The sequence below is a fragment of the Bos indicus x Bos taurus genome, chromosome 2 (assembly GCF_003369695.1).
Source record: "Bos indicus x Bos taurus breed Angus x Brahman F1 hybrid chromosome 2, Bos_hybrid_MaternalHap_v2.0, whole genome shotgun sequence".
Taxonomy (NCBI): domain Eukaryota; kingdom Metazoa; phylum Chordata; class Mammalia; order Artiodactyla; family Bovidae; genus Bos; species Bos indicus x Bos taurus.
In genome coordinates this window covers 121,779,043-121,806,500 of record NC_040077.1, presented here as the reverse complement: position 1 = coordinate 121,806,500, position 27,458 = coordinate 121,779,043, and the positions used below count along the sequence as shown (strand labels likewise).

Genomic DNA, 27,458 nt, shown 5'->3' with positions numbered 1-27,458 from the left:
TAGTGACACTACTTTTTAAAAAAGTAGTGTTTGAGTGGTATATCTTTTTTGACCCTCTTGTTTCTGTGTTTTTATATTTTAAAAGTGTCTCTTATAAATGAAACACAATTGGGCTTTTAAAAAACCCACTCTAGTGTTACGTGTCTTTTAGTCAGTTTGTTTTAACCCTGTATATTTAATGTAATTACTGATATAGTTGGATTTATAATTTAAGCAACCATTTGGATATAGTTGGATTATATTTGGATATAGTTGGATTTATAATTTAAGCAACCATTTGCTGTTCATTTTCTATCTCATCTGTTCCTTGTTCATGTACTCACCCACTATTTTCTTCTTTTGGATAATCATCTAGCTTTTATTATTTCATGCTTTTCCTTTATTAGGTTCTAGCTACACAGTTTTACAAAATCCTTGCAGTGGTTACTTTAGAGATTTAAATATGCGTCTTTGACATATTATTATATGTCTTAGTTCAAGCTACTGTAACAAAATACCATAAAGCGATGGACATAAACAATAGAAATGTATTACTCACAGTTCGGGTGGCTGGAAAGTCCAGGGTCAGGACCCCAGATGATTAGGGTCTGGTGAGAGTCCTTTTCCTGGTTTGCACATGGCAGTCTTCCTGCTTTGTCTTAACATGGCAGAGAGAGGAAGCAAGCTCTCTTACCCTCTTCTCAAAAGAGCACTAATCCCACGAGGACTCTATCCTCATAACCCAACTACTTCCTAAAGGCCACATCTCCAAATACCATCACTTTGGAGATTAAAGTTTCATTGTATGAATGGGAGGAGGTGGGGAGGGAGAGACACAAACATTCAGCCCATATCACAATATTGCAGGCTCATTGGCGTATTAAATTAATATATTTACCACTGTTTTAACAATACAAGAAACTTACAACAGCTCAGCTCCTTTAACTCCCTTCCAGCTTTTGTGCTATGTTGTATATTTTGCTTCTGTAAACACTACAAGCCCTCCAAGACATTTCTATCACTGTTTCGTCAATTTCTGAATGTTTACCCACACATTTCTCCTTGCCAGTGCTCTGCATTACTTTCTGAAGGTCTGCTCTTTCATCTGGAGTCATTTTACTTCAGCCTGAAATTTTTCTTTTAATATTTCTTGTGGTACAATTTGGTCAGCAGCACATTTTGTCAACTTTTTTTTGTACAAATGTCTTTGGTTCCTGTTAATTCTTAAAAAAAATTATCCCTCCTTGGTATAGAATTCTAGATTAGCAGTGTTGGTTTTATTATTATTATTCCATTTCTGACCTTTTAAAATGTCATTCCTTTTTCTTTTAGATTTATAGTTTCTGTTGAAATGTAGGCACCAGTCTTATTGTTGGGCTTTAAAGATAGTGTCTTCTATTTAGCTGCTTTTGCGATGTTTCTTTGTCTCAGTTTTCAGCTGTTGAACACGTCTAAGTGTGGCTTTCTTTAGTGAAAGAAAGGGTTTTACTAAGCTTCTTGGATTTGTGGGTTGATGTCTTTCAACAGTTTTGGAAAAATAATAAGTCATTTGAAGTATCTTCAAATATTGCTTCTGTCCCAAATCTCTTTTCTTCTGTTCTGGGATTCTAATTATATAAATGTTAGAATTTGTTATGCTGTGTTCCTGTTTTTTTTTTTTTTTTCTGTTTCAGCTTGGATGTTTTCTATTGAATTGTTTTCAAGTTTTCTAATCTTGTCTTTTATCCTTATGCTGTACTCTTTTTTGTTGTTGTTAAATATATCAAATAAATTCTTAACTTCATGTGTTGTATATCTGTTTTAGAATATTTAGTTTTTAAAAATACATTCTACTTCTCTATTGACAATCTTTATTGTATATCCACTTTTTCAATCTTTTTTTCTTCATGTTATCTAGCATATTATCAAAGTTATTTTAAAGTTTTTGTTTATTAACTCTGGTATATGGATCATTGTGGTTCTGACACTATTTTCTATTTTTTCTCTTGACTACCAATCATATTTTCCTGCCTCTGTATATCTAGTAATCTCCAATAGATGATATTGTTCAAATTGTAACTTATCCCAATATGATATTATCCCATTATGATAAGTGTGTAGTAGCATCTTATTGTGGTCTTAATTTGCATTTTAAAATTATGTGTAAGGATGAGCACTTTTTCATATTATCAATGATTTGGTTTTCCTCTTTTGTGGAATGCCTGTTCAATTTATTATTTATTATTTGTACAGTGGTCCCCTCTATTCCTAATAGCACGTCTTTTTTTTTTTTTTTTTAATTGAAGTACAGTTGATTTACAATGTGTTCGTTTCAGGTGTATAGCACAATGATTCAGATGTGTTCTTTTATATTCAGATATATTCTTTTTTTCATATTCTTATGCCTTATAGGTTATTTAAAACATTGAGTATAGTTCCCTGTGCTGTACAGTAGATCCTTCTTGGTTATCTATTTTATATACAATAGTGCACGCATGCTCGGTTGCTCAGCTGTGTCTGACTCTTTGCAACCCCATGGACTGTAGCTCCTCTGTCCATGGAATTGTCCAGGCAAGAATACTGGAGTAGGTTGCCATTTCCTACTCCAGGAGATCTTCCCAGCCCGAGGATCAAGCTCATGTCTATTGCATCTGTATGTCAGTAGGTCTATTTCTATTTTATAAATGAGTTCACTTGCATTTTTTAGATTTCATGATATCATATGCATTTGTCTTTCTCTGCCCCACTTAATATGGTAATCTCCGGGTCCATCTGTGTTGCCGCACATGGCATTATTCCACTCTTTTTTATGGCTGAGTAATATTCCATTGTATATATGTACCACATCTTCTTCATCCATTCATCTGTCAATGGGCATTTTGGTTGCCTCCATGTCTTGGCTATTTTAAGTAGTGCTGCAATGAACAACAGGATGCATGTATCTTTTCAAATTATAGTTTTCTCTGGGTATATGCCCAGGAGTGGAAATGGAGGATCATATGGCAACTCTTAGGCTTCCCTTGTGGCTCAGCTGGTAAAGGATCCTCCTGCAATGCAGGAGACCCCAGTTCGATTCCTGGGTCAGGAAGATCCACTGGAGAAGGGATAGTTACTCACACCAGTATTTTTGAACTTCCCTTGTGGCTCAGCTGGTAAAGACTCTGCCTGCAATGTGGGAGACCTGGGTTTGATCCCTAGGTTGGGAAGATCCCCTGGAGAATGGAAAAGCTACCCATTCCAGTATTCTGGCCTGGAGAATTCCATGGACTGTATAGACCATGGGGTCACAAAGAGTTGAACATGACTGAGCAACTTTCACGGCAACTCTATTTTTAGTTTTTTAAGGAACTTCCATACTGTTTTCCATAATGACTGTACCAATTTACATTCCCACCAATAGCGTAGGCGAGTTCCTTTCTCTCCACACCTTCCCCAGCATTTATTATTTATAGATTTTAAAAATAATTTTATTTACTTTTTTTAAAATTTTTGGCTGTGCTGCATCTTCGTTGCTGCACGGGCTTTTCTCTAGTTGTGGTGAGCGAGGGCTACTCTAGTTGCGGTCCATGGGCAGCTCATTGTGATGGCTTCTCTTGTTGTGGAGCCTGGGATCTAGGTCTTGTGGGCTTCCATAGCTGTGGCTCCCGGGCTCTAGAGCACAGGCTCAGTAGTTGTGGAACACAGGCTTAGTTGCTCTGTGACATGGGGGATCCTTCTGGACCAGGAATTGAACCTGTGTCTCCTGCATTGGAAAGCATACTCTTCACAATTTAGCTACCAGGGAAGCCCATTATTTGTAGACTTTCTAATGAAAGCCATTCTGACTGATGTGAAGTGATACCTCATTGTAGTTTTGATTTGCGTTTCTCTAATAATTAGCGATGTTGGGCATCTTTCATGTTCCTGTTAGCCACCTGTATGTCTTCTTTGGAGAAATGTCTGTTTATATATTCTGCCCTTTTTTTTTTTTTTTTTTTTGATTGGGTTGTTTGTTTGTTTGTTTTGATATTGAGTAGTATCCTAATAGTACTTCTTGCCTTAAAGCCCACACACTGTCTGGTGTTAATCTGCATAGGTATTTGGTTAGTAGACCTGCACCCAGAGGGGACTTCCACTTCCCTAAACTGACCTGGAAATTGTACTGTCTTTATTGTTTTACTGTTTATCCTTGGAGAAGGCAATAGCAACCCACTCCAGTGGTACTCTTGCCTGGAAAATCCCATGGACGGAGGAGCCTGGTAGGCTGCAGTCCATGGGGTTGCTAAGAGTCAGACATGACTGAGTGACTTCGCTTTCACTTTTCACTTTCTTGCATTGGAGAAGGAAATGGCAACCCACTCCAGTGTTCTTGCCTTGAAAATCCCAGGGATGGGGGAGCCTGGTGGGCTGCCATCTATGGGGTTGCACAGAGTCGGACACGACTGAAGTGACTTAGCAGCAGCTCGAGGTTATAATCTACACACTTAACTCCTTCAAGTCTAGATTTAATCAACCCTCCCTCCAAAGAAGATCTTCACTTGCTTTTTCGGGGGGCTGGAATCACAGTCTGGGGATACCTCAATCTATGTTCAAGACTTGATCATCCAACACATATAAGCTGGGGCTGCAAGTCCACACTAGGGCTGACTTCCTTCTAGGAGCGTGGCTTTGGGGATTCCCAGCTTGTTGTGGGGAAGGTTTTCTATATGATCTTTCACTATGTACTCTAACTTTATTTGTGCCCCTGGTCCAAGACAGTCAGCAAAACAACAGCCCAGAGTGGCCAGAATCGGGAAAAAAGACTTTCCTGTTTGGTTTCTCTGTCAAAATTTTTGTTTTCCCTTCAGTGTTTTTTCTGGTAACTCTGTAACCCTCTGGTTACACTAATTTACCAGCATTTTTCATTGTTTCCAAGGGGTGAGTTGATCTGAGTGACTTAGCCTGATATGACCATAAAAGGGAATTCTGCCAGGCCCCAGACTCCATTTGACAGAGATGGAAACTGCGGGTCAGTGGGGTAGGGCCACTTTCCTGGGACCTTACAACCAGTTAGAAGTGGAGCCAGCCTGCAGACTTATACCAAGTCTGGTAATCTCTCCACCCACGACCTAGCAGTACTCTCTTGGATACTTGGTTTTTCTGTATGTAATGAAGAAGTCAGACCAGATGGTCTCTGAGAGCCTACTGGACTCAGGACAGAATCCCATAGTTTTTCAATCCTCTGAGACCCACTCAGCCGGCTCTGCACCCTCAGTTAGTGAATTGGCTCAGCGTAGATCTGACACCTGAGGCTAGGCACGGAGAGTTCCCAGATCAGCCACAAGGGGGCAGTTGTGTGCAGAGAGCGCTCAGGTTCTGAGATGACATCATGGCCAAGGGTTTCTTTTTGGAGGTCTTTGCTTCTCACTATCAAAAGGGAAAATGATTTTGCCTGGGATCCAAAGCCCTGTGTCCCTTCTGCTTCGTTTCATTTGACAAACTGTGGCTGGTGCACAGAGATAAGTCATCCCCTGCCTCTACCCTGGAGGACTTCATGGTTCACTAAATCATCCTCTCCAGGCTAGATTTCAGGCTGATTTTTCCACCTCCCTGTTTGGCTCCTGCTGTTCTCCTTCCCCCAATACTACCATTTCTCCTCATTTTTAATGCTCAACTCAGATGCCAGCTCTTCCCTGGATTCTCCTAAACACTCCCACCAGAATCCCCCTCTCCCTCCCCTAAGCCCATAGCCTTGGTTCTGTATCTTGAATCCTGGTCTGGCCGTGTGCTCATCTCACTTCTCAGACAGGGCAGGGGCCGCCTCAACTCTGGGCCCCCTGTGCCAGCCCAGGACACAGGCGCGCTGGAGGGAGGAAGGTGGAGGGTCTGCTGGCTGAGACTTCTGGCAGAGCTGAAGGGGATCGGAGCCCAGCACCTAGAGGGCTCCACTGGCAGCTCAAGTCTCTACCCAGACCCCAAGCCTTTCAGGATCCAGCTAGGTGCTCACCGCTGAGAAAATGACAAGAAAAGCTTCCAGTTCCATGAACCAGTGGATACATTATGAAACCATAAAAACGGCAGAAGAAAACATAGAAGGGTTTCTGATTAACTTTGGAGTTCGAAAGACCTTTATATGACGCAAAACCAGAAGCCATTAGCAAATAAGAAACGTAAATGACTTTTAAGCTTTTGAAGAAATCCTCAACCTTATTCATGCGAAGTCTACCAGAGATTAAAAATACACCGAGATTCCATTTTCACCCATCAGATTGGCAGAAATCCCCAAGTTTGATATCATTGTTTAGGTGACACTGTGGAAAAGCAGGCACACTCATCATTGCTGGGGGAGGGGACATCCCTTGGGGGACAAGATGGCATTATCTATCCAATTTTGCCAATACCCTGGTGTTAGACTGGATTCTAAGGTGATCCTTCTTGACTTTCAACTTTGTGTGATCCTTTGCATGTGAGCAGAATCTGTAAATATGATGAAAATATGGACTCAATGATTACGTTCCTTTATATGGCAAAAGAGATTTTTCAGGGACTTTCCTGGCATCCAGTGATTAAGACTTTGCCTTCCAGTGCAGAGGGGTGGGTTCAGGGAGCCAAGCTCCCACATGCCTGATTACCCAAAAACCAAAACATAAAACAGAAGCAATATTGTAGCAAATTCAATAAAGACTTTTTAAAATATGGTCCACATTTTAAAAATTCTTTAAAAAAATAAATATAGATTTTTTTAAAACAGAGATTTTGCAGATGTAAGTAAGGTCCCAAGTCAGTGGAGGGGGCTCAGGATGGAATCAAGGTATTGGTAAGGCTTAGCTCTCATTTGGAGCCTCAGGGGGCAAATCAACTTTCTCACTCACTCCTGTCATTGGCAGAACTTTCTTCCTAGGGGGCTGGACCTGATCAGCTGAACCTGTTAAGTGCAGAAAGTTTTCTCCAGCTGGTCTCAGAAGCAGAAGTCCGAGATTTGAAGCAGGAGAAGGATGCACTGTACCATTCAGAGAAAGTCACATGGCAGAGTATGTAGGTGTCCTCTAGGAGCTGAGGAGCGCCCTCAGCTGTTTGCCGGTGAGAAACCAGAGACCACAAGGAAGCAAGTTCTGCCAATGACTGGGGTGAGCGTGGAAGCGGGTCTGCCCCCTGAGGCTCCAAATAAGAACTAAGCCTTGCCAACACTTTGACTCCATCCTGAGCAGGAGACCCAGCTACATCATGCAGGACTGCCCTACAGATACTCAGGGTGTTATTTTAAGCTGCTGAGTTTGTGATACTTTGGTATGCAGCCACAGAAAATGAATACAGTACCTTCAACCTAGCCATCCACTGCTGGGAATTAATTCTGCAAATATACTTGTACATATATTGAACAAAGTATGTACATGATTATTTATTGCAGCATTACTGTAATACCAAGAAAGAGAGAAATTAGAAAGGACTCAAATTGATTAAATGGATTATTTCAATCTACAGTTGAGTATCAGACAGTGATAAAAAGAAAAGTGGAGCTCTACTGGCTGATTAAAATTAAAATTAAAATCTCCCAGCATATGTAGTTTGTTATGTTTTATGCAGAAAGGGTGTTATGAACATATATTCATTTTTGTAGGTGCATAAAGTAACTGTGCTGGAGTAGGAAATGGCAACCCCACTCCAGTATTCTTGCTTGGAGAATCCCATGGACAGAGGAGCCTGGCCAGCTACGTTCCATGGGGTCGCAGAGTTGGACACGACTGAAGTGACGTAACACAGCACAACAAAGTAGCTCTGTTTATTTTAAATTTATTTATTTATTTCTATTTGGCCGCACTGAGCAGCACGTGGGATCTGAGGTCCCCAACCAGGGATCAAATTGCTGCCCACCTCACATCGGAAGTGTGAAGTACTAACCACTGGACCACCAGGGAAGTCCCCAGGCATTCCTTTTTACTGTATGCTTTTTATACACATTTTTGGAACCATGAGGATGTATTAATGAAAAATCAAATAAAACTAATTGCTTTAAAATGAGCCAGAGAGGGAATTACCTGGCTGTCCAGTGGTTAGAACTCTACACTCTCACTCTCCCAGCCTCAGTCCCTGATCAGGGAATTAAGATCCCACAAGCTGGACAGTGTGGCCAAATAAATAAATAAAATGAGTCAGTAGGGTGCTACCCTCCCCCCAGCTTCTTTGTGGGCCTGAGCCTGCTCCCTTGCTTTGCCCCCAAAAGTTGATTCTGGGGCATGTCCTCCACAACATCCTTGACCTCTGACATAGGGTCCTCCATCTCCCTTCTGCCTAGGGGAACTAGAGACAGGGATTCAAATAGCTGTGTCTGAGCAAGTCATGTTTCTGGGATTCAGTTTTCCCATCTGTAAAATGGGGATGATCATACCTCAGAGGGCTGTTGGAGGATTACATAAAATAAACCACGTCAAGTGACCCCCACCCCCCACCCCACACTCCTGCCCCTTAGAAGGTGCTCTTGGCAGTCGTGCTGGCTGGAAAGGGCATTCCTTGCAGAAGGAGTTTATCGAGCACATAGTGAGTAGACCTGATCACTCACCGTGTAGCAGCAGCCCTTCTGTAGTAACAAGCAGAGGAGATAAGGAGAGACCCCAAGAAGGCTCCATGGGATGACATGGCTGCTCGGACACAGATGGGCTGGGGCAGAGAGAGCTCAAGCAGAAGGGCTGCTGCTCACCCAGCCTTGAGTTTCGAGGCTCCAGCTCCCCAGATCCCCTATCCAGGAGTCTCCCCAACATCTGCCCCCTCCAGCAGGAGACAGTGACAAGCAAGACAGAGCACCCCTGGGGTGGCGCGGAGCCAGCGAAGGCCCCTGTGACCACAGAGTGAGGAACCACAAAGGCCTTGAATCTTTGATCTCTCACCTGGAACTCTCTTCTTCCCCAGGGTCTCCCGCCCTCATCCTGCGGCTCACTAGGCCTTGAGGGAGTTACCTCCCCTTCCTGAGCCAGGGAGAGAACGGCCTTGGGTTCTGACAACCTTCTAGATCCCCGTGGACTCTGACTATACTTCTTGTCCTGGAGTTTCCCTAGGGATCCGGGGGCAAGCTATCCGGTCTTTTGTCTAAATAGCATGAGGTTGGTTCCTAACATCTGAGGCTTGGCCTCTGAGAAGTCACGTGAGTGTTTCTTTCAGCACACGTTGGTCACGCTTCCTACAGGGAACTGTGTCTTGGTGTCTCTCAGACAGTCTCTGCCTGAGCATCAATCACTCTCATGCGTGGGGCTGTTTGTCACCGTCTAAGCTGACGCAGAGAACAGAGACCCCCTCACGTAGGCAAACACGTGTGCAGATTTCAGACCACTCTAATCCGGTTTGACTCCTTTCATCTAGTTTTCCTATGGCTTGACCCATGAGGCTGGAGCAGGTTTACAGCAGTTTCAGCTAGGTTTAGCTGGTTTGACTCACTTTACATCGGCATAAGCGTGTTTGCATCTGTTTGTCTGTTCTGAGCTCATCTGTGGCTGTTTTGATTTGGGTTATCATAATAATAGCAGACACTCTTCTCACACTTGTGATACGTCAGCACGGTCGATTAAAAGGGCTTTACATGAAGTCGTAATTCTCACAACTACTGCGCAGGTGGGGACTGTCATTAGTGTTCTTCTTTCTTTTTCTGGAACACATTTGCTTCTTTATTTTTATTTTTGCTGCACTGGGTCTTCGTTGCTGCCTGCAGGCTTTTTCTCTAGTTGTAGCACCCAGGCTCTCTAGTTGCGGTGTGTGGGCTTAGTTGCCCCGAGGCATGTTCCCAAACCAGGGATCAAACTCACGCCCCCTGCATTGAAGGGGAATTCTTAACCTCTGGTTCACCAGGAAAGTCCCCAGCGTCCTCATGTCACGCGTGGAGAAACTGAGGCACAGACAACTTCAGAAACCTGCCCCAGGTTTCCAGCTCACTGAGAGGCAGATCTAGGATTTGAACCTACTCCATCTGGCCGCCGAGTCTGTGCTCTGAACCTTGACGTTACGCTCTATCACTGCCGATGAGCGTTTGAGCCATTTCTTGATAAACGTCGATGCCGTCTGAGCCAGTTTGTTCTGCTTTTGCCAACACAAGCTGCTTGGTGCTGGCTCCATCTGCAAACAGCCCTGAATTTGGCACGTTCAGGTTGACACACCATCTCAGGCCTCACAGAGCCTAGACCACTGTATTAGTTTCCTATGGCTGCTGGCACAAACTGCCGCAGATTTGACTGCTTAAAACAGAAATGCAATTTCTCACAGTCTGGAGGCCAGAAGTTCAAAATCAAGGTTTTGGCTGAGCTAGTCTCTCTCTGAAGGCTCAAGGGGAGTATATGCTTCTTGCCTCTTCCAGCTTCTGGATACTTTTGAACTGTGGTGTTGGAGAAGACTCTTGAGAGTCCCTTGGACTGCGAGAAGATCAAACCAGGACATCCTAAAGGAGTATTCATTGGAAGGACTGATGCTGAAGCTGAAACTCCAATACTTTGGCCACCTGATGTGAAGAACTGACTCATTGGATAAGACCCTGATGCTGGGAAAGATTGAAGGCAGGAGGAGAAAGAGACGACAGAGGATGAGATGGTTGGATGGCGTTATCGACTCAATGGGCATTAGTGTGAGCAAGCTCTGGGAGTTAGTGATGGACAGGGAAGCTTGGCGTGCTGCAGTCCATGGGGTCACAAAGAGTCGGACACGACTGAGAGACTGAACTGAACTGAGCTTCTGGGGGCTCCAGGTGTCTCTTGACTTGTGGCCCCATCACTCCAACCTCTGCATCCATGGTCACATTACTTCCTCCTCTTCTTCTGTGTGTTTCTTATAAGGAAATTGTCAGTGGATTTAGCATACCCCAACCCCTCTAGACATTCAGGATTATCTATCTCAAGATCCTTAATTTATCTGAAAAGATTTTTTTCAAGTAAGTTTCCAGCCACAGATTTCAGGGTTTAGGATTTGGGCATATCTTTGTGGGTGGGGGGCTCCATTCAACCCATTACAACCACTAAGGTCACATCACAGTATTTCCCCCTGAGAACCTAGCTCTTAAGAGGGACTCTAACAGATTGGTTTTTAACTCAGCCTTTAGGATTTTATTACTTTCTGCTGAGGAATTAAAAGGTAAAAGTATTCAATGTGCTTGCAGCCACAGAAGAACCTCTTGTACTTTTCAAGACTTTCTTGTTGCTCTTCCTGGCTGGGAAGATCAGGAATTCCTGGAAACACCAAGCAAGGTGTGGGAATGTTTCCGTAAATAGGCACCGGAAGACACAACCTGCTTTCTAAGATGTTTGCTGGTGATAACACCAAGTTTACTGTTCCCCAGGGAGCTCTCTTTAGTGAAAGTAATGCTGAATTGAAGGAGGGCAGATGATTAGCGGACGAGGGGGAGCAGTTAGCCCCAAATATCTCTGCACTCCTGGCCCAGAGTTGAAAGAAGCTTGTCATTTAGATAGAGAGAGAGGTGACGAAATGATGTCCTTACTCAGCAGGAAGCAGCACTCAGGGCCCTTTGTACTCAACTGACCCCAAGAGCCAATTCACAGAAATATTACAGAAAAGGGAAAGCTGTTTCTCTTTTCTGCATTTCCCCACTTGCACCCACAAGTGATGACTATGAACACCACTGGATGTGAGAGTCAGCTTAGTCCTTAGACCATTTTGGCCTCTGCAGAAGCTTCAGGGATTGGGCTCAAGGTTCTGCTCTGCCCCTACCAGCTGAGTGACCTTGGGCAAGCCAGAAAGGCTTTCTGAGTCTTGATTTTCCCATCTGCCTGTTGATTTAATAGGATTACCTGGGAAAAGGCCCACGTTTGGCACATGCCGTGTGTGGCAGAACACACACTAGCAAACAGGCTGGCTGGCCGGAGTCATTACAAATTCATGGTCAGCAACTTCGAATGGTCACTCTGCACTGCCGGAAATCCTACTCTATGTGTCTTGTGGGCTTGATTGTGAGAACTATTTCACATCTAATCCTTAACCGTCCCGGCCTCTTTTCCAGTCTCGCTTTGGCTGCAACTTTCTTGCACCCCTTTGGCAAACCATCAGAGGAGGGTCCCTCGGCTTCGCATGGCTGACTGTACAAATCCACCTCCTCTTCTTCTGCCTCTCAGATGACTGTCCCTGCTCCTAAGTTCTGTCCTCTTGGGCTCCGGGTGTCCTCTCTCTTACTTTAGCAAGGACTCTGATCCTGGGTAATCCCCTCTCTCTGGAACACCAGTTCCTCCCCAATTCCTTGCCATCAGCACAGAGACACGGTATTATAGTCTCCATGTTTGGACAGAACTCTCCCTTCACCCTCCCTATCTTCTTCCAGCCAAAGCCCCATTTCTCGACTTCCCTTTGCAGTAAAACATTCTAAAAAGTTGCCAGTGGTGGTTCTCTTCGGTTCATTTACTCCTATTTGCTGTTCCACTCCTGCCAGTCGGCTTTCACTGAGATTGCTCCATCAAGGTCGCCCTGGCGTCCTTGCTGTGGACACGTCTCTGTCCTCAGCTTACTCACCCTTCCCGGGGAGCTCCCCCTCGGCTTCCTCACCTTGGCCCTCCTCTTCCTCCCCGACAGCTTCTGCTCAGTCCACTGCACTCTCTCCTCTCCTCTGCCCAGCTTCTGCCTAGGAGTATCCTTGGACTCTGTCTTCCTCCCACTTTTCCAGTCTGAGCTGGAAACCAGCCTAGGTCACGCAGTCTCTGTGGGTCCAAGCCGTCCCCCAGCCTGCCCAGACTCCCAGGATGGGAACAGTAGAGAAACTGCCCACCAGGCTAGGAACCCAGAAGTTCTTCTCCATTCCTCCTCTCTCACCCATTTCATCTGACCCTCCAGCAAGTTCTGCCACTCCCACCTCCAGAAGAGGTCTCCAACACGCCCTCTTCTCAGGATCTCCACAGCCACCAGCCTCATTCAAGCCTTAGCATCTCTAGCCTGGGCCACACCGTCGCCTCCTCCTTGGCCCCCCTGATTCCACTCTTACCTGGTACTCATCTCTTCTCTAAAGAGCAGGCGGAGTGGGGGTTTGCATGCGTGAATCAGATTATTTCATTGCCCCGTTGAGATCTCTTTAGTGCTCAGAAGACAATTCAAGCTCCCTACTGCAGCCTGAGGGTCCTAGGTGATCGGCCGTGCACACCACCTCCCAGCCTCATCTTGTTCCTCTGCCCCGGTCTTCACTATAGCATGGCCACTCTGGGCTTCCTTCTGTGTCCCAAACAGACTCACTTGTGCCAGCTTCAGGACTGCTGCTCATGCTGATACGGCTTCCTGGAACACCCTCCCCTGGGTTCCAGGACTAGCTGCCTCCTTCTCATCCTTCAGTCTCAGATCAAATGCCATCTCCTTTCTGACACTCTCAACAATCACAACACTCAAGGTCCCATGTCATGGGCACAGTTTCATAGACCTTTACATGGTAGAATGAATATGTGTGTGTGTGTGTGTGTGTGTGTGTCTGTGTGTGTGTGTCTGTGTGTCTGCGTGTTTGCTTGTTTGTCTCTTTTCCCATTAGCTTGAAGATATTGCAACAGTAGAACATTTGGTTCAATCCTGAACACTCAGCGTCTAGCACAGAGCCTGGCACATAGTAGATACTCAACAAACATTTGTGGAATGAATGAGAACATCAAACAGGAACGCCTTCCTCTGCTTGGCGCCACACACTTCCTTGTGGCCCCGAATCTTATCTCCCACAAGCTTCAGCATGCTGTGACAGCACAACCTTCTGCCACACAGGCCCGTGAACAGTGCTCCAATACCACAGTCCAGCAGGCCTCAAGAAGCCCAGCACATTCAGGACAAGACCCAGCGGGGACCATATTAGGCCTGCCCTGCATCTCAGACACTGCTCCAGGCTCTGGGCCTGCCCAGCTGACCATAGGGGTTCCCAAGGGACCTCCCAGCCCTAGATGCAGTGCCATTTGGGATCCATACAGCTGAGCTCCCAGGCCTCAAGTAGTGGGTCCTCAGCCACAGACCTGGGTTGAGCAGAGCACGATGGGTCGTTGTCTTCCCAGGAGGCCCCACTCAACCTCCAGAGGAGAATGGCCCCTGCTGAGCACCCTGAGCAGCTGGGGAACCGGAAAGGGGAGGGGGTAGTGCTGGATTCTGGGGAGAGGAAAGGAGGCCCAGGCCTCTGCTCTGCTGTGCGACTTTAGGTGGGTCACTGCCTCTTTTTAGCCTCACCTCCCTTTGCAGAAGGGCTTCCCAGGTGGCATAGTGGTAAAGAATCTGCCTGCCAATGCAGGAGGCACAAGAGATGTAGGTTTGATCCCTAGGTTGGAGTAGGAAATGGCAACCCACCCCAGTATTCTTGCCTGCAAAATCCCATGGACAGAGGAGCCTAGTGGGCTTTAAGTTTCATGGGGTCACAAAAGAGTGGAACATGAGTGAGCATGCATACACACACACACCCTTTGTAGAAAGAAAAGAGCATCTAAGAGCCTCTAGGGAGTATCAAGGTACAGATGGGAAACCAAGGCCCCGAGAGGGGCAGGATCTGCCAGGGAAGTGAGGAAGGACAGAATCACCGCGGAGCCCCAGGCCACCTGCCTCCCGGGAGGCCACAGGGCTCAGAGGGCAAAGCTGCTGCCATCTCCTCACCTGTTGCTCTGCCCTAGGCCCTTGGACAAGAATAAAGGCAGAGAGCGAGTCACCAGGAAGGAAAGGAGCTTCGGAAAAGGAAAGTGGGGTTCCAGCCCCTCCCCCAGAGCCCCGCCCTTTTCCTCTCCTCCCTGGCCAAGGAACCAAATGAGTCACAAGATTCCACTGGGCGGCTCGGTGCCAAGCTCGGTGATGACGAGGGACCTTGGAGCCATGCTTTTGGCTCCGGTCTCTTTCCTTGCTCTGCGTTCCTGTCTCCTGTGCATGGGCAGACAGGCAGGCAAGAACAGGCAGACAGCTAAAACCCCTGAACAGACACAAACAGACACCTACCCAGATACACAGACACCTCGTAGACAGGCAGACACTATACACACTGACACACAAGCCAACAAGCACACAAATACAAGCAAACAGTGCACTGACATACGGACAGACCCATGACCACACAGAGGCAACAGCCAGACATGCGGGCACATGACAGATGCGTAACAGAGATACAGGCAGACTCAGACACACTCAAACAGAAACACCTCACAACCCAGATACGCGCATGACACAGACTCACATGGAGGGCCTGCAGGAGGGGATCTGGGGCGAAGGACAGGCCAGATGCCCCTGGGCCAGCCCTCAGCCCCAGAACCACACCGAAATGGATTCATAAAAGTGGATTCTCTGGGCCTGAGCTCTTCGGGGGCTGCTGAAGGCAGCCTCTACCTCCTTCCCAGTACGAGGGGCCCGCTTTGCAGTAAGACAAATGGAGGTTGGACATAGAAAGGGACTTCCCTACAGGGAGGGTGTTGAAACCTGCTAAGTGGGTGACTAAGGATGGCTGGAGGAAAGGAGTGGAGTGTTGGCAGGTAGCAAGCCTGCCTTTTGGCTGTGTGACCTTGGGCAAGTCTGTTCTGAGCCTCAAGGGGCTCATCTGGTTCTGTCCTCCCAGATCCCTGCAAGGAGCAGATGGCCAGCTCCTGTAAGTGTTCACGCCAATGCTGGAGCTCCAGGACCTTACTCCTCTAACCCCCACACCCCTACTCAGGGCAGGATTCCCTTCTTGACTCCCTGCCCAGTACCCCCTGGCAGGGAGTAACTCAGTCAACTCAATCACAGATGCCTGTTGTCCGGGCCCCTCCCCTCCCCCAGGGGCCAGCCAGCTGAGATGCCCCAAGTCTGGAGGAGGGTGGCAGGGAGGTCAGAGCAAGGGCAAAGGGATTTCCCAGTGCTTGCATTTTCCATCCAGGGGCATCTGTGAGGCTCAGGCCCAGGATGGGGGGTGGTCTGTCCAGGTGGTGTCTCTTTCATTCTCCCGCTGTTAAGAGTCCTCTGGCCCCAGGCCCAACCTTTGGAAGACAGGGGATTGCGAAATGGGGAGGTAAAAGGTGATGGCGGGCCTGGCGGGACAGAAGCCCCATTGTTTGGGGCCCAGGCCAGCCTGGGCAAAGGAAGGGTTTAAGCCTGGGGCAGGAAGGAGGGGGGCTCTGCAGGGGGTGCCAGCTGGCAGGGCTCTTGCTTTGGGACCCTGGAGGGGCGCAGGTGCTGAGCAGGATCACCCCCACCCCACCAGGGGGTGGATTTGATAGAAGGGGCTGTGTTGAGTGAGATGTCTGGGCTGATGGGGAGGGCAGACCCAAAGAGGGGTCTTAGGGCAGGGAGGCAGCTCCCCACCTCTCCCCCCGCCCACCACACCCACTCCATCCTCCCCGCAATCCCCCCGGGGAGGATGAGTCTCCCAAGGCATCTGCAGGGTCCTAAACTATCCTCCTCCAGATTCCAGTCATTCCTGGAAACCAAGACGGCTTGGGGAAGCTCCAAGGCTTGGGAGGAGGGGGGCGGTGCCCAGTGAAGAGGGGCGCGCAAGACTTTATTTATTACTGAGGGGTCGCAGGGGGACTTAGTCATTTTTGCCGCCCACACTCTCCGCATCATTTCTCTAACTTAGGTCCCAAACTCGGAACTCCGCCGCCTCCTAATCTCCCTTTGTCGGCGCAAGCCCCTCGGCCCCACCGCGAAGCCCACCGGGCAGTCCTTCCCAGGGTCAGCAGACCACTAAACGTTTCTACCTCGGTTGGAGCTGGTCCCCTAAGGGAACGGCTTCCAGCCGAGACCCGGCAAGGTGAGTCGCGTGCTCACGATCCCTTTCCCCAAGTCCCGGCTTCGGGGGTTACGGCGGGGCGATTCCAGGTGCGAACCCGCTGGGGCCCCTCCCTTCCTCCGCCGGCCGGGGCGGCGCGCCCCGCGGGGCGGTACAAAAAGCGATCCCGCCCAGCCCAGCTTTCCTCACTTGACTTTGAGTGTCCCGCGGCGGTCGCGGGGAGCGGGGAGGCGGAGGCGAGAGAGGCAGCGGGGCTCAGCCCACACCCCTCACCAGGTAGGGCCTCTCCCCTGCTCGGAGGGAGAGAGAGAGTTGTAGACATAAGGAGCAGAGAGGAGGAGGGGCAGGCGGAGGGGCCGAGACAGGTGGCAGAGAGGGAAAGTAGAGGGGGGCAGAGGGGCACAGCGCGAGGGACACGTGAGGGCACAAAGTCAGGGGCCCCCATCAAGGACCGAAGCTGGGCAGGGATCCAGGATTGAAGGAGACCTGGGGTTCGAGGCCTGGGTGTGGCCTTGGGGGGGGGGGCACCAAGAATGCCACCGTCCCCACCTCCCATTCTCTGAGGTCCCCTGGCAGGTCAGAGAGGGACTCCACTTCTTGCCCAAGCTCCCTCCCCGTCCTGTAAACCAGGGCACATAGACTGTGGCTCCTCGCCCCTGTCCTGCCAGGGGACGCAGAAGTCAGGGTCCCTGTTGGATCCCCGCAGACTTGCAGCCCCAGGAAGCAGGGGCGAGCGGTTCCCGGGGGTGCCAGGGAATCTCTGCTGCCCGCCACTTCTGACCCCTGACCTCTGCCCTCCCTGGGCCCAGGAGGCACCATGTGGCGCCGTCCACTGGGGCTGCTGCTGCTGCTGTTGCTGCTGCTGGCCGGCGAGTTGGGCGTGGGCGCCAGGCGGGGTCGTAGGCGCCGGGAGCTAGCACCCGCTCTGCACCGGCGTGGCATCCGGGACGCGGGGGGCCGGTACTGCCAGGAGCAGGACCTCTGCTGCCGCGGCCGCGCGGATGACTGCGCCCTGCCCTACCTGGGTGTGACCTGTTACTGTGACCTCTTCTGCAACCGCACCGTCTCCGACTGCTGCCCTGACTTCTGGGACTTCTGCCTTGGCGTGCCACCCCCCTTCCCCCCAATCCAAGGTGGGCACCAGACGGCCAGGGGTGGGTCACGTTGTCAAGCCCAAAACTCAGCAAGGCTCAGGAGCAAGGCTGATGCACTGGCGTTTCCAGGGGCGGCTTTGGGGTAGCATCTGGAAAGAGACCCGCCCCCTCTCTCTTTACTTCTGCGAAGCACTCACTCTGGTCTAACTTGAATCTCTCCTGTAAAAAGCGCCTCGGTCAGTGGGATTTTCATTTGCCCCAGGAGAAGGGCAGCCACCCATTTCTCCCAGTCCTTCCTGTCTCTGTATTCCAGACTGAGAAGGTGCTGGCCCCACCTGCTGACTCACTCTCAGACTGATAAAGCACACAAGCATTGGTCAGCGTCATTTTAGCAGTTCCTCTGCTTTTGCTCAGGATTCCTTATCCCTGAGATGGCTGGTCACACCTGGGAGGTGGGTCAAGTCTGTTCCTACCTTCAGCCCTTACCACCATCCACCCATCCCAATCCAAGAGGAGAATCACTTGACTTCCTTCCTACAATTCCACAGGGCCGCAGGTGTGCCTGGGTTGTCATCCCAAAGTGCTGTGTTATCTCAAGGCAGTCATGTGTCTTCTTTGGGCTTTGGCTTTCTCATATTCATCCCACTCCCCATCTCCAAACCCCAGCTCATTTAACTGGCATAGGATCTAAGGAATGTTGTGGCTGGCATCCAAGTGAAGCAAGAGGGATTTGGGTTAGAGTCAGTAAAGAACTTCCAAGTAGTGGGAAGTTGATATGTGACTCTCAGGAGATGTCTTACGTTATAGCTTGGCTTTGCTTTCAGTGAGGGCTGGTGTGTGTGTGTCTGGGAGGATTCAGGACACTAGACCTCTGAGGATCTGGCCATCTCAGCCCATCGTCCCTCGTCTTGGTTCCACTTCTCTTCCTGTCTTCCCTCCCACTAGGATGTATGCACAAGGGGCGCATCTATCCAGTCTTGGGAACCTACTGGGACAACTGTAACCGTTGGTGAGTATTTGGGACTTGGAGGCGGCTTGCCTGGTAGGCTTTGTGGCAACAGACTTGTTTCGCATCCTATCCCTGTCACCCATTTGCTGGTGGCAAGGCCTCAGTTTCCTCATCTGTAACGTGGGAAATTTTACCTGGACCACATCAGCTTCTACACCGGCATTCCAACAGCAGTCCCCAGGAGTAGTCAACTCTGGATGCCCGGCTTCAGGTGCAGCTCCTCCTGCCTGGGGCCGGGCTACTTCCCCTCCCAGCCTTTCTCGCTGTCACTGGAGAGTCCAAGAAGGGGGCGCCAGGAAGGAAACCTCTGACTGCAGCATCCGCTGACCTGGACCGGATGAGGGTCAGGGATGGCTAAACTGGCAGCCAGCCAGAGTGTAGCGGGGCCTTCCCTGGAATGTGGCCCCTCCTCCCTCCCCCACCCCTCCCCTCACTTCCCAGCAAGAGGATGAAGGGGTTGGGGTATGCCACTACCCTAATCGAAGGTCTGAGATGCGAGGGGGGAAGCCTTGAGTGCTTTAATGAAAATAAGGGGGACCCTAAGACTTAGAGCAGGAGGCCCTGCACCCACTCCACCCCCTGCTCTGGGACTGAGAGGGCCTCTGGGAGGAGGAAACTTTTAGGAATGCGTGATGCATAAGTGATTTCCATTGCCTCACTGGTGTGAGGGGTGCCTGGGTCACAGTGAGAGTGAGGATTTGTGTATTTCAGCATGTGTCAGGGTGAGAGTGTACGTGCACTCACGTGTGCACGTTTTGAGTGTATGTGACCTGTGTGTGTGTTCAAAAGATGGAGCACGCCTGCATGATTCTGCTGGTACTGATAGGATGGACATGAAGGGGTTAACACACTCTGTCCCTTCTCGGCCTGGCCACCCAGGCCCCCTCTGGAATGCCGGTACCTGCTGCCACCAGCCCTGCCTAGACTTGCTTGGATAGCCCTGGGGGCAAAGAGGGAGGCAGCAGGAGAGGACTGACCAAGCCACTTTCCTCCCAGTCCAGCTCTGGCTGTGTTCCCTGCACTTGACACCTGAGGGGAGGGTGTGCGGCAGTGTCTGGGGGCCTCCCAGACTCTGGGAGCCCTCCAGGGATGTTTTGAGAGCCAGAGGGGGAGGGGGAGGACAAGAGCCTTCCTGAACATGCCCACAGCTCCTGGGGCTGGAGAGCCCAGCCATACTGGGTCTTGTCCCCTTGAGGCTCCTTAAAAGGCAACATTGGAGGCGGGAGCCTCGGGCAGGCTCAGAAGGACAAAGTTCAGCATCTTGTCATAGCAGAGTTATGAGCTTGGAAAAGCATTGTAGAATTCACAGGATTCAGCTGTTCAGTTGACACCTATTAGAGACCTACTATGTGCCCAGCGTGGTGCTGGGTCAAGGAGATGCAGCCAGTATGCAGCAGACAGTCCTTGTCCCTGCACGGGAGCCTCGGTGACACTAATCATAAACCTGTCATTACAACCTGTTCCAGGTGTGATGGGGGGACAGAGGCCAACAGGGGATCCTAGTTCTGAGTGGGGTGGGGGTGAGGGAAGGCCACTCAGGAAGGGACGTTTATGCAGATACCAGGGAGATGAGAGCATGAGTGGCCCAGGCCCAGGAGGAGGGAACAAGGGGGGTGATGGCTGGTGGAAAGGCCAGGAGGTGGGACCAAGCTCATTGCAGCTGGAGCTGTGAAATGGGGAGAGACGCCTGGGGAGGTGCAGGCCATGTCCCCTGGGTCTCATAAACTGTGCCTAGGATGTTGCATTTTGTTCTAAGTGTCGTGGGAAGCCACTTAGGGAGCACACACTGATGTGTGTTGCTCAAAGATCTCATTGGCTTTAAGAGCGAGATGTGTGTACTGGGGGAAGGGAATTATAAAGTGTTAGAGAGCCTGGTAAGGAAGCCACTGCCGTGGTCCAGGGACCAGAGTAGGGTGATGGTGGTGGAGGGGTAAGAGGCAAGTGGATTCCGAGTCTTTCATGATGCTGGGTCTGCTAATAGGGGAGGCATGTGGCAGAAAGTAATCTTCAACATGATGTGGGTGCTGGGGACAGGGATGAGTAACGGTGGAGACGTCATGGACCACACGGAGTTCTGGCTTGAACAGCCCAGTAGATAAAGTGTTGTCTGAGTTGAGTATGTTGTTAGGGGGAGGAACAGGTTTGGGGGAGATAGTTTAGCCGTTTTGAGACGCCATTCACATACCCAGAGGAGATGTCAGGAGGCCAGTTGGATCTGAGTCTGAAACTCAAGGGGGTGGGGAGTCGGGGTTCCTGCACTGAGAACAATAATAGGAGATGACAATTTCTGAGCACATAACTTGGGCCAGGCCTTGGGCTTTGCAAGCTTGCCTTTTAATCCCTGGAAGTTGGCACTATTATTATCCTCATTTTACAGATGACATTGAGGAGAGTTTTAAATAACTTACCTAAGGTCACACGGGCTTCCCTGGTGACTCAGTGGTAAAGAATCTGCCTGCCAATGCAGGAGATGCAGGTTCGATCCCTGGGTCGGGAAGATCCCCTACAGAAGGAAATGGCAACCCACTCCAGCATTCTTACCTGGAAATCCCATGGACAGAGGAGCCTGATGGACTACAGTCTGCTGCTGCGTAGCTGCTTCAGTCATCTCTGACTCTGTGCGACCCTATAGACTGTAGCCCACCAGGCTCCTCTATCCATGGGGTTCTCCAGGCAAGGGTCTTGGAGCAGGTTGCCATGTCCTCCCCCAGGGGATCTTCCCAACCCAGGTCTCCCACATTGCAGGGGGATATTTTTTTTTACCACTGAGCCACCAGGGAAGCTCCGAGCTAGTGTATGGGATCACAAAAGAGTCAGATACGATGCAGCAACTAAACAGCTAACAGAAGGTTCACTAGTTAGCTAAAATCAGAACCCTCGATTCGATTTGGAATCCGTGGTCTTTATCATTTCACTATATTGCCCCCATTCATTCATTCAACAAATATTTATTAGGTCCCTACTACGTGTTAGATTTTGTTTGGGGGCACTGATGATATCAAACAATACCTGCCCTTGAAGATATTCGATCCTATGAGGAAATAGGTATAAACAATATAAATAATTAAAGCTATAATACGTCAGACAGTGATGACAGGCTGAGGAGAAAATAAAGCAGGAAAGCAGGGTGGGAAGGGTGGCGGATGCTGAGACAGGGTGTTCAGGGCAAGCCGCCCTGACAAGGTGACATTTGAATAAGGACTCGGGAGAAGTGAGAGGGGGCCATGAGGACGCTTCCTCCCAGGAAGAAGAGCTCAAAGGCCCAGCGGCAGGAGCATGACTTGTGTCAACCATCAGGGGACCAGCCTGGCTGGGGCCTTAGGAACCAGGTCTTGGAGGAGGGGGCCAGAGAGAAGACAGATCGTGTGGGGCCTTGTTGGCATGGAAGGACTTTGGCTCTTATCCTGTCATGTGAAGCCAATGGCGAGTTTTGGGCAGGGGAATAGCATGATATGATTTGGGTTTAACAGGATCACTGTGTTAAAAATATACTGAAGGGGTGGGGCCCAGGGCGGAGAACAGTGAGGAGGCTGCAGCCTAATCCAGGTGAAAGGTGATTGGACCATTGTGGCTGCAGGAAAGAATGAGACACGGTTTGGATTCTGGATGTGTTTTTAAGGTAAAGTCAACAGATCTGCCAGTGAATCAGGTCAGCACGTGAGAGAGAGTCAAGGGTGCCTCCCAGGCTTTTGGCCTGCGCTCCAGGAAGGATGGAGTGGCTGTTTTCGAGGACTGTGGCAGGCGCAGTCCTGGGAGTAGGGGAGAGCAGGAGTTCAGTTTGAGATGTGAGGAGTGTAACCTGTTAGACACCCCGGAGGTGAGGCTGTGTAGCAGTCAAGATCCTGGAATCTGGAGTTCAGGGAGAGATCTGAGAAGCAGATGTAAACTGAGAATCATGAACTTGAAACTGACGTTTAAAGCCACCAGGCTGCATGGGATCACCTCGGGGGGGGTCCTCTCGGAGGTGCTGATGTGGAATTTCAGGCCCACATGTTGACCTCCAAGGCCTCCTCCCTTCCAAGGACGCCCAGCCTTACCTCACTTCTTCCTTCCCTCCCGTTTTTCCAGTACCTGCCATGAGAAAGAGCGGTGGGAGTGTGACCAGGAGCCATGCCTGGTGGACGAAGACATGATCGAGGCCATCAACCACGGCGACTACGGGTGAGAGGCCCACGGCGTGACCCCAGTGGGCACACGTGCACGCACACACAGATGCACTTTCTGCCCGAGAGGCACGTCCTGCCAGGGGCACCCACACTCAGATCTTATTCATGGGTACACTCAGCCAGTAGGCGTCTCTCCCACTCACGTGTGCATTCCTCCAGGGCCCCCAGCCTTGGCAGGCCTGTGACCTCCACCCCCTTTCTTTCAGCTGGCGGGCTGGGAACCACAGTGCCTTCTGGGGCATGACCCTGGATGAGGGCATTCGCTACCGCCTAGGTACTGTCCGCCCATCTTCCTTCGTCGCCAATATGAATGAGATTCACGTAAGTCCACCCCTGACTACAATCCTGCCATCTCCCTTTGGCCTATGACCCCAGGGACCCTGGCATCTTGTGCCCTGTTTCTCCAAGGACCCAGGCCCACTGATAGGCTGTGTGTTGTGGCCAAGTGACTCCCCTTCTCTGGGCCTTAAGTTTCTGCCTATAACTTGATAAACTGCACTGTAAGAACTGGTGCTCAGATTCAGAGTTTTGTGGTCCCGGCATCTCACCCTCCCTGGCTTCTTGAGTCTCCCCAGCTTGGGAAAAAATGTCATTGGTCCCAGTATGGCGGGGTCAGGGCCCCAAAGGGCCAGGAGGTCACCTTGGTATTTTGGGAAGGAAGGGACAGGCACTCCCCCAGTTTTGGCCAGAGAGCAGCAATTCTCGGAAACAAATGCCATCTCAGCAGAACCTCAAGGGAGTTGGGGGTTTCTCCCTTCCCACCAGTGGGACCCTCTAGAGGGAGAAATAGGAACCAGACCCAGGACAGTTCCAAGGGTGAGGAAAGGGCGCTTCAGCAGGACAGGGCTGGGCCACATGCCGAAGGCTCTGTCTGTCATTGGCGGGCAAGGAGGGGCTGGTGTCTGGCTGGAGTGGCCAGCCCTGCAGAGGGAGTTCAGCTCAAGGCTGGGGTGACCAGACCCTGCCCCTGCCCTTACTCCCTGGGGCCTCTGGCTATTTTCTGCCTCCTGCTGTTTGCTTTGGCAGCCTGCCCAGTCACGGGACCTTACTGCTTCTTCCCTCCCCTGCCCTTTGGGGCCCGAATCCCAAGGTTCTGGTGGAAAGAAGGATGTAAGTGGATCAGAAGGTGCAGAGCAGGAAAGAAGCTGGAATGGAAAGTGGCCCAGTCACTTACCTGTTCCTGGCTTCAACTGCCTCACCTGTAAACAGGACTAGTCACTCCCCAGCTGACGCTAGGGAGGCACTAAATGGTGCCTGCCTCTCCCTCTGGGTCAAGGTGGAGGTTGCTGGAATCTCTCAGATCAAATCTCTCAAATCTTGGAGGGCTCAAGATCAAATTGCCGAAGGTTCTGGACTCTTGGGAGACCTCCCATGCCTAGGCCCCTGGAGGGTCAGGCTGGGGCAGAGGCAGGAGACAGACAAGAGTGGCCTTTGCCTTGCAGACAGTGCTGGGTCCAGGGGAGGTGCTGCCCAGAACGTTTGAGGCCTCTGAGAAGTGGCCCAACCTGATCCACGACCCTCTAGACCAGGGCAACTGTGCAGGCTCCTGGGCCTTCTCCACGGCAGGTAGGTTCAAGGGCAGGGGCTGGCCAGGTGGGAAAGGGGGACCCAGGCCTGACTCCCTGACAGCCCCTCTACCTCCCTTCCCAGCTGTGGCATCCGATCGAGTCTCAATCCATTCTCTGGGGCACATGTCACCTGTCCTGTCGCCCCAGAACCTGCTGTCCTGTGATACGCACAACCAGCAGGGTTGCCGTGGCGGGCGACTGGATGGTGCCTGGTGGTTCCTGCGCCGTCGAGGGTGAGCAGCAGGGGGCACGGACAGGGAAGAGGGCATAAGCAGGGGTCTCAGGAAGCGAAAGCCTGCAGGAAGGGCCTGGGCCAGGCTGCCCCATGCTCACTCTGTCCCCGCTCCCTCCTGCTGCCCCTGCAGGGTTGTGTCTGACCACTGCTACCCGTTCTCCGGCCATGGGCGGGACGAGGCTGTCCCCGCACCCCCCTGCATGATGCACAGTCGGGCCATGGGTCGGGGCAAACGCCAGGCCACCGCGCGCTGCCCCAATAGCTATGTCCATGCCAATGACATCTACCAGGTCACTCCTGCCTACCGCCTCGGCTCCAACGTAAGTCTGCACTTGAGTGAGGGGCAAAGGCAGGAGAGAGCTGGAAGCCTAACCAAAGGCTGGGGCCTCATGCCTGATGCATCGTCTCCTCCCCACCCTCTCACCCTCCAGGAGAAGGAGATCATGAAGGAGCTGATGGAGAATGGCCCTGTCCAAGGTAAATGCCCCTCATCCTGCCCTGTGATGCCAGAAGCTTGTGCCTGCTTGAGACTGGGCACTGCGGCATAGGTGGTCCCTACAGCCCTGAGCAGCGAGTCCACTGGGGCCAGGAGTGGGGGACTATGTCCCCTCCTCAGGGGTGGCACCTGGAGGGGGCACTTAGAGCCTTGGTACCAGAGGCTCTGGGACCTAGGCATGTATCTCCAGGCTTGGGCGTCAGTGCCTGTGCTGATGGGCTGAGCTACCTCCTCTGACCTCTGCCCACAGCCCTCATGGAGGTGCATGAGGACTTCTTCCTATATCAGAGCGGTATCTACAGCCACACACCAGTGAGCCTCGGGAGGCCGGAGCGATACCGCCGGCATGGAACCCATTCGGTTAAGATCACAGGGTAAGGGGCTTGATGGGGAGGGGGGCTGGGGGCAGCTGGGGGCTCTAAACCTCCCTTGAATCCTTGCCACCTCTCTGCAAAGCTCCATTTCAAAGAGGAGGAAGCTGAGACTCAGAAAGAGGAGGTACTTGCCTCAGGGCACACCAAGAGTTAGGGGCCTTTCAAAGTGTTCTAGAACAGTTCCTTACACAACAGGAGAAATCACTCCAAATCAAATACAGACAAGGATTCAAGGGTTGCTCCAGCTCTCCACAGCTCAGGGCCTGTCCCAGCTTTGCCTGACTCACTGACTCATACCTCCAGCCCTCAGTTCCCCCACTGATGTAACAGGAGATGCTAGCATCATTGATTTCAATAGTTCAACCGATAAGATGTACTTTGTACCCACTTCCACCCCCCCAACCAGCCAGGTAAGGATGGAGAGCAGCAGATGTGTGCCCTTCTCCCCGCTGTGGGTCTCTGGAAGGTGTAGGCGTTTCTGCTCCCCCTTGCAGATGTCCCTTTGTGTCCCATGGGGGACTTGGAGATGTGGGGACTGGGGGAGGTGCAGAGAGGGACAGCAGTGTGCCGTCCTAAGTCGCTTCAGTCTTTTCCGACTCTTCGTGACGCTATGGACGGTCGCCCACCAGGTTCCTCTGTCCCTGAGATTCCCCAGGCAAGACTACTGGAGTGGGTAGCCATCCCCTTCTCCTGGGGGTCTTCCCCACCCAGGGATTCTTTACCACTCGCGCCACCTGGGAAGCCTGGTGGGGCTTGGGCAAAGATGGACAGAGAACTGCCCAAGTCCTGAGGGGGCACCAAGTCACCAAAGGCAACAGGGGCCTGGCTAGGGAAGGACGCAGCGGGGCGGGAGCCCCTGAAAGTAGGTGAATCAGCACCCTTGTGGCTCTGGCTCTGCCCGGCAGGTGGGGCGAGGAGACGCTGCCTGACGGGAGGACCATCAAGTACTGGGTGAGTCCTGGCACTGCGCGCCCTGCGGCTGCTGTCACCTTCCCCTGGCCCTCCTGCCCTTCTCCCCCACCGCGATTCCCCTCCTCACAGCCCCCTCTGCGTTCCCAGACGGCAGCCAACTCGTGGGGCCCGGCCTGGGGCGAGAGGGGCCACTTTCGCATCGTGCGCGGAGCCAATGAGTGCGACATCGAGAGCTTCGTGCTGGGCGTCTGGGGCCGCGTGGGAATGGAGGATATGGGACACCACTGAGGCCGCGGGCACCACACCGGGAAGAGCCCCCCTCGTGGGGCGGCAGCCCCCAGCCCCGCCCGCCCGTCCGCCCGACGGGACTCCAGGCGCCAGAGGTCTAATCCCTGCGCAGTTCCGCTGACGCAGCGCCGGGCCTGGGAGCCGCGGGCTGGCCGGAGCCCCCAGACCTCCCAGCGGGGCCGGGCAGGGGCTGGCCGGGGAGGAGGGAGACCCCCACGCAAGATCAATGAAGCCAGGAGAGCCACACACCGCCCCCCCGCCCCAGTCTCCGGCCCATGACCTCACCCCACCCTTGTACTTTTATTCTTCAATGATATTTATTTTTCTTTTCACTGTTTTAAAATAAAAGATACAAAGTATCGATAACTATGGTATCTTGAAACTTCTGGGCATGGAAATCCAGGCCAGAGTTGGAGTGGCATATGGGGGGACAGCAGAAAGGACTGCCTGAGGCTTTGCTGGTTGGCAGGGGTGGGGGTCAGGGGACCAGAAATCTTAGCCTCCATTCAGCCCGAATTGTCAGTGACCTTGGACACTGATCCACTGGGGGTGGGACATGGATGGCGTGGCCTTTGGCCCCCAGAGAGATGTGGGCCCGTGGGAACCACCTCTCAGACGCTGAGTCAGCGCTGCCTGGGGTGGGGGGCAGTCCAACCCACCAATCAGCAGAGCTGGCGCCAGTGCCCAGCAGGCAAGGGGGGCATAGCCCCATAGAAGCTGGAGCCTCTGTC

The 27,458-nt window shown here is 51.4% G+C and overlaps 1 protein-coding gene across 2 annotated transcripts; it reads left to right on the top strand.

The window, feature by feature from the left end:
- Positions 1 to 16,388: 16,388 nt before the first annotated feature.
- TINAGL1 (tubulointerstitial nephritis antigen like 1) lies at positions 16,389 to 27,093 on the top strand. Of its 2 annotated transcripts, none has more exons than XM_027517750.1 (12): positions 16,389 to 16,606; positions 17,395 to 17,718; positions 18,625 to 18,688; positions 22,757 to 22,849; positions 23,061 to 23,175; positions 24,297 to 24,420; positions 24,505 to 24,655; positions 24,788 to 24,977; positions 25,089 to 25,134; positions 25,404 to 25,527; positions 26,433 to 26,478; positions 26,587 to 27,093. In XM_027517750.1, the coding sequence occupies exons 2-12, from the start codon at positions 17,403 to 17,405 to the stop codon at positions 26,725 to 26,727; spliced, it is 1,410 nt and encodes a 469-aa protein (XP_027373551.1). In that variant the 5' UTR covers positions 16,389 to 16,606; positions 17,395 to 17,402; the 3' UTR covers positions 26,728 to 27,093. The 2 variants fall into 2 exon arrangements, with proteins under 2 accessions (XP_027373551.1, XP_027373542.1); XM_027517741.1 differs by lacking the exon at positions 16,389 to 16,606 and adding an exon at positions 16,760 to 16,861.
- The last annotated feature ends 365 nt before the right edge of the window (positions 27,094 to 27,458 follow it).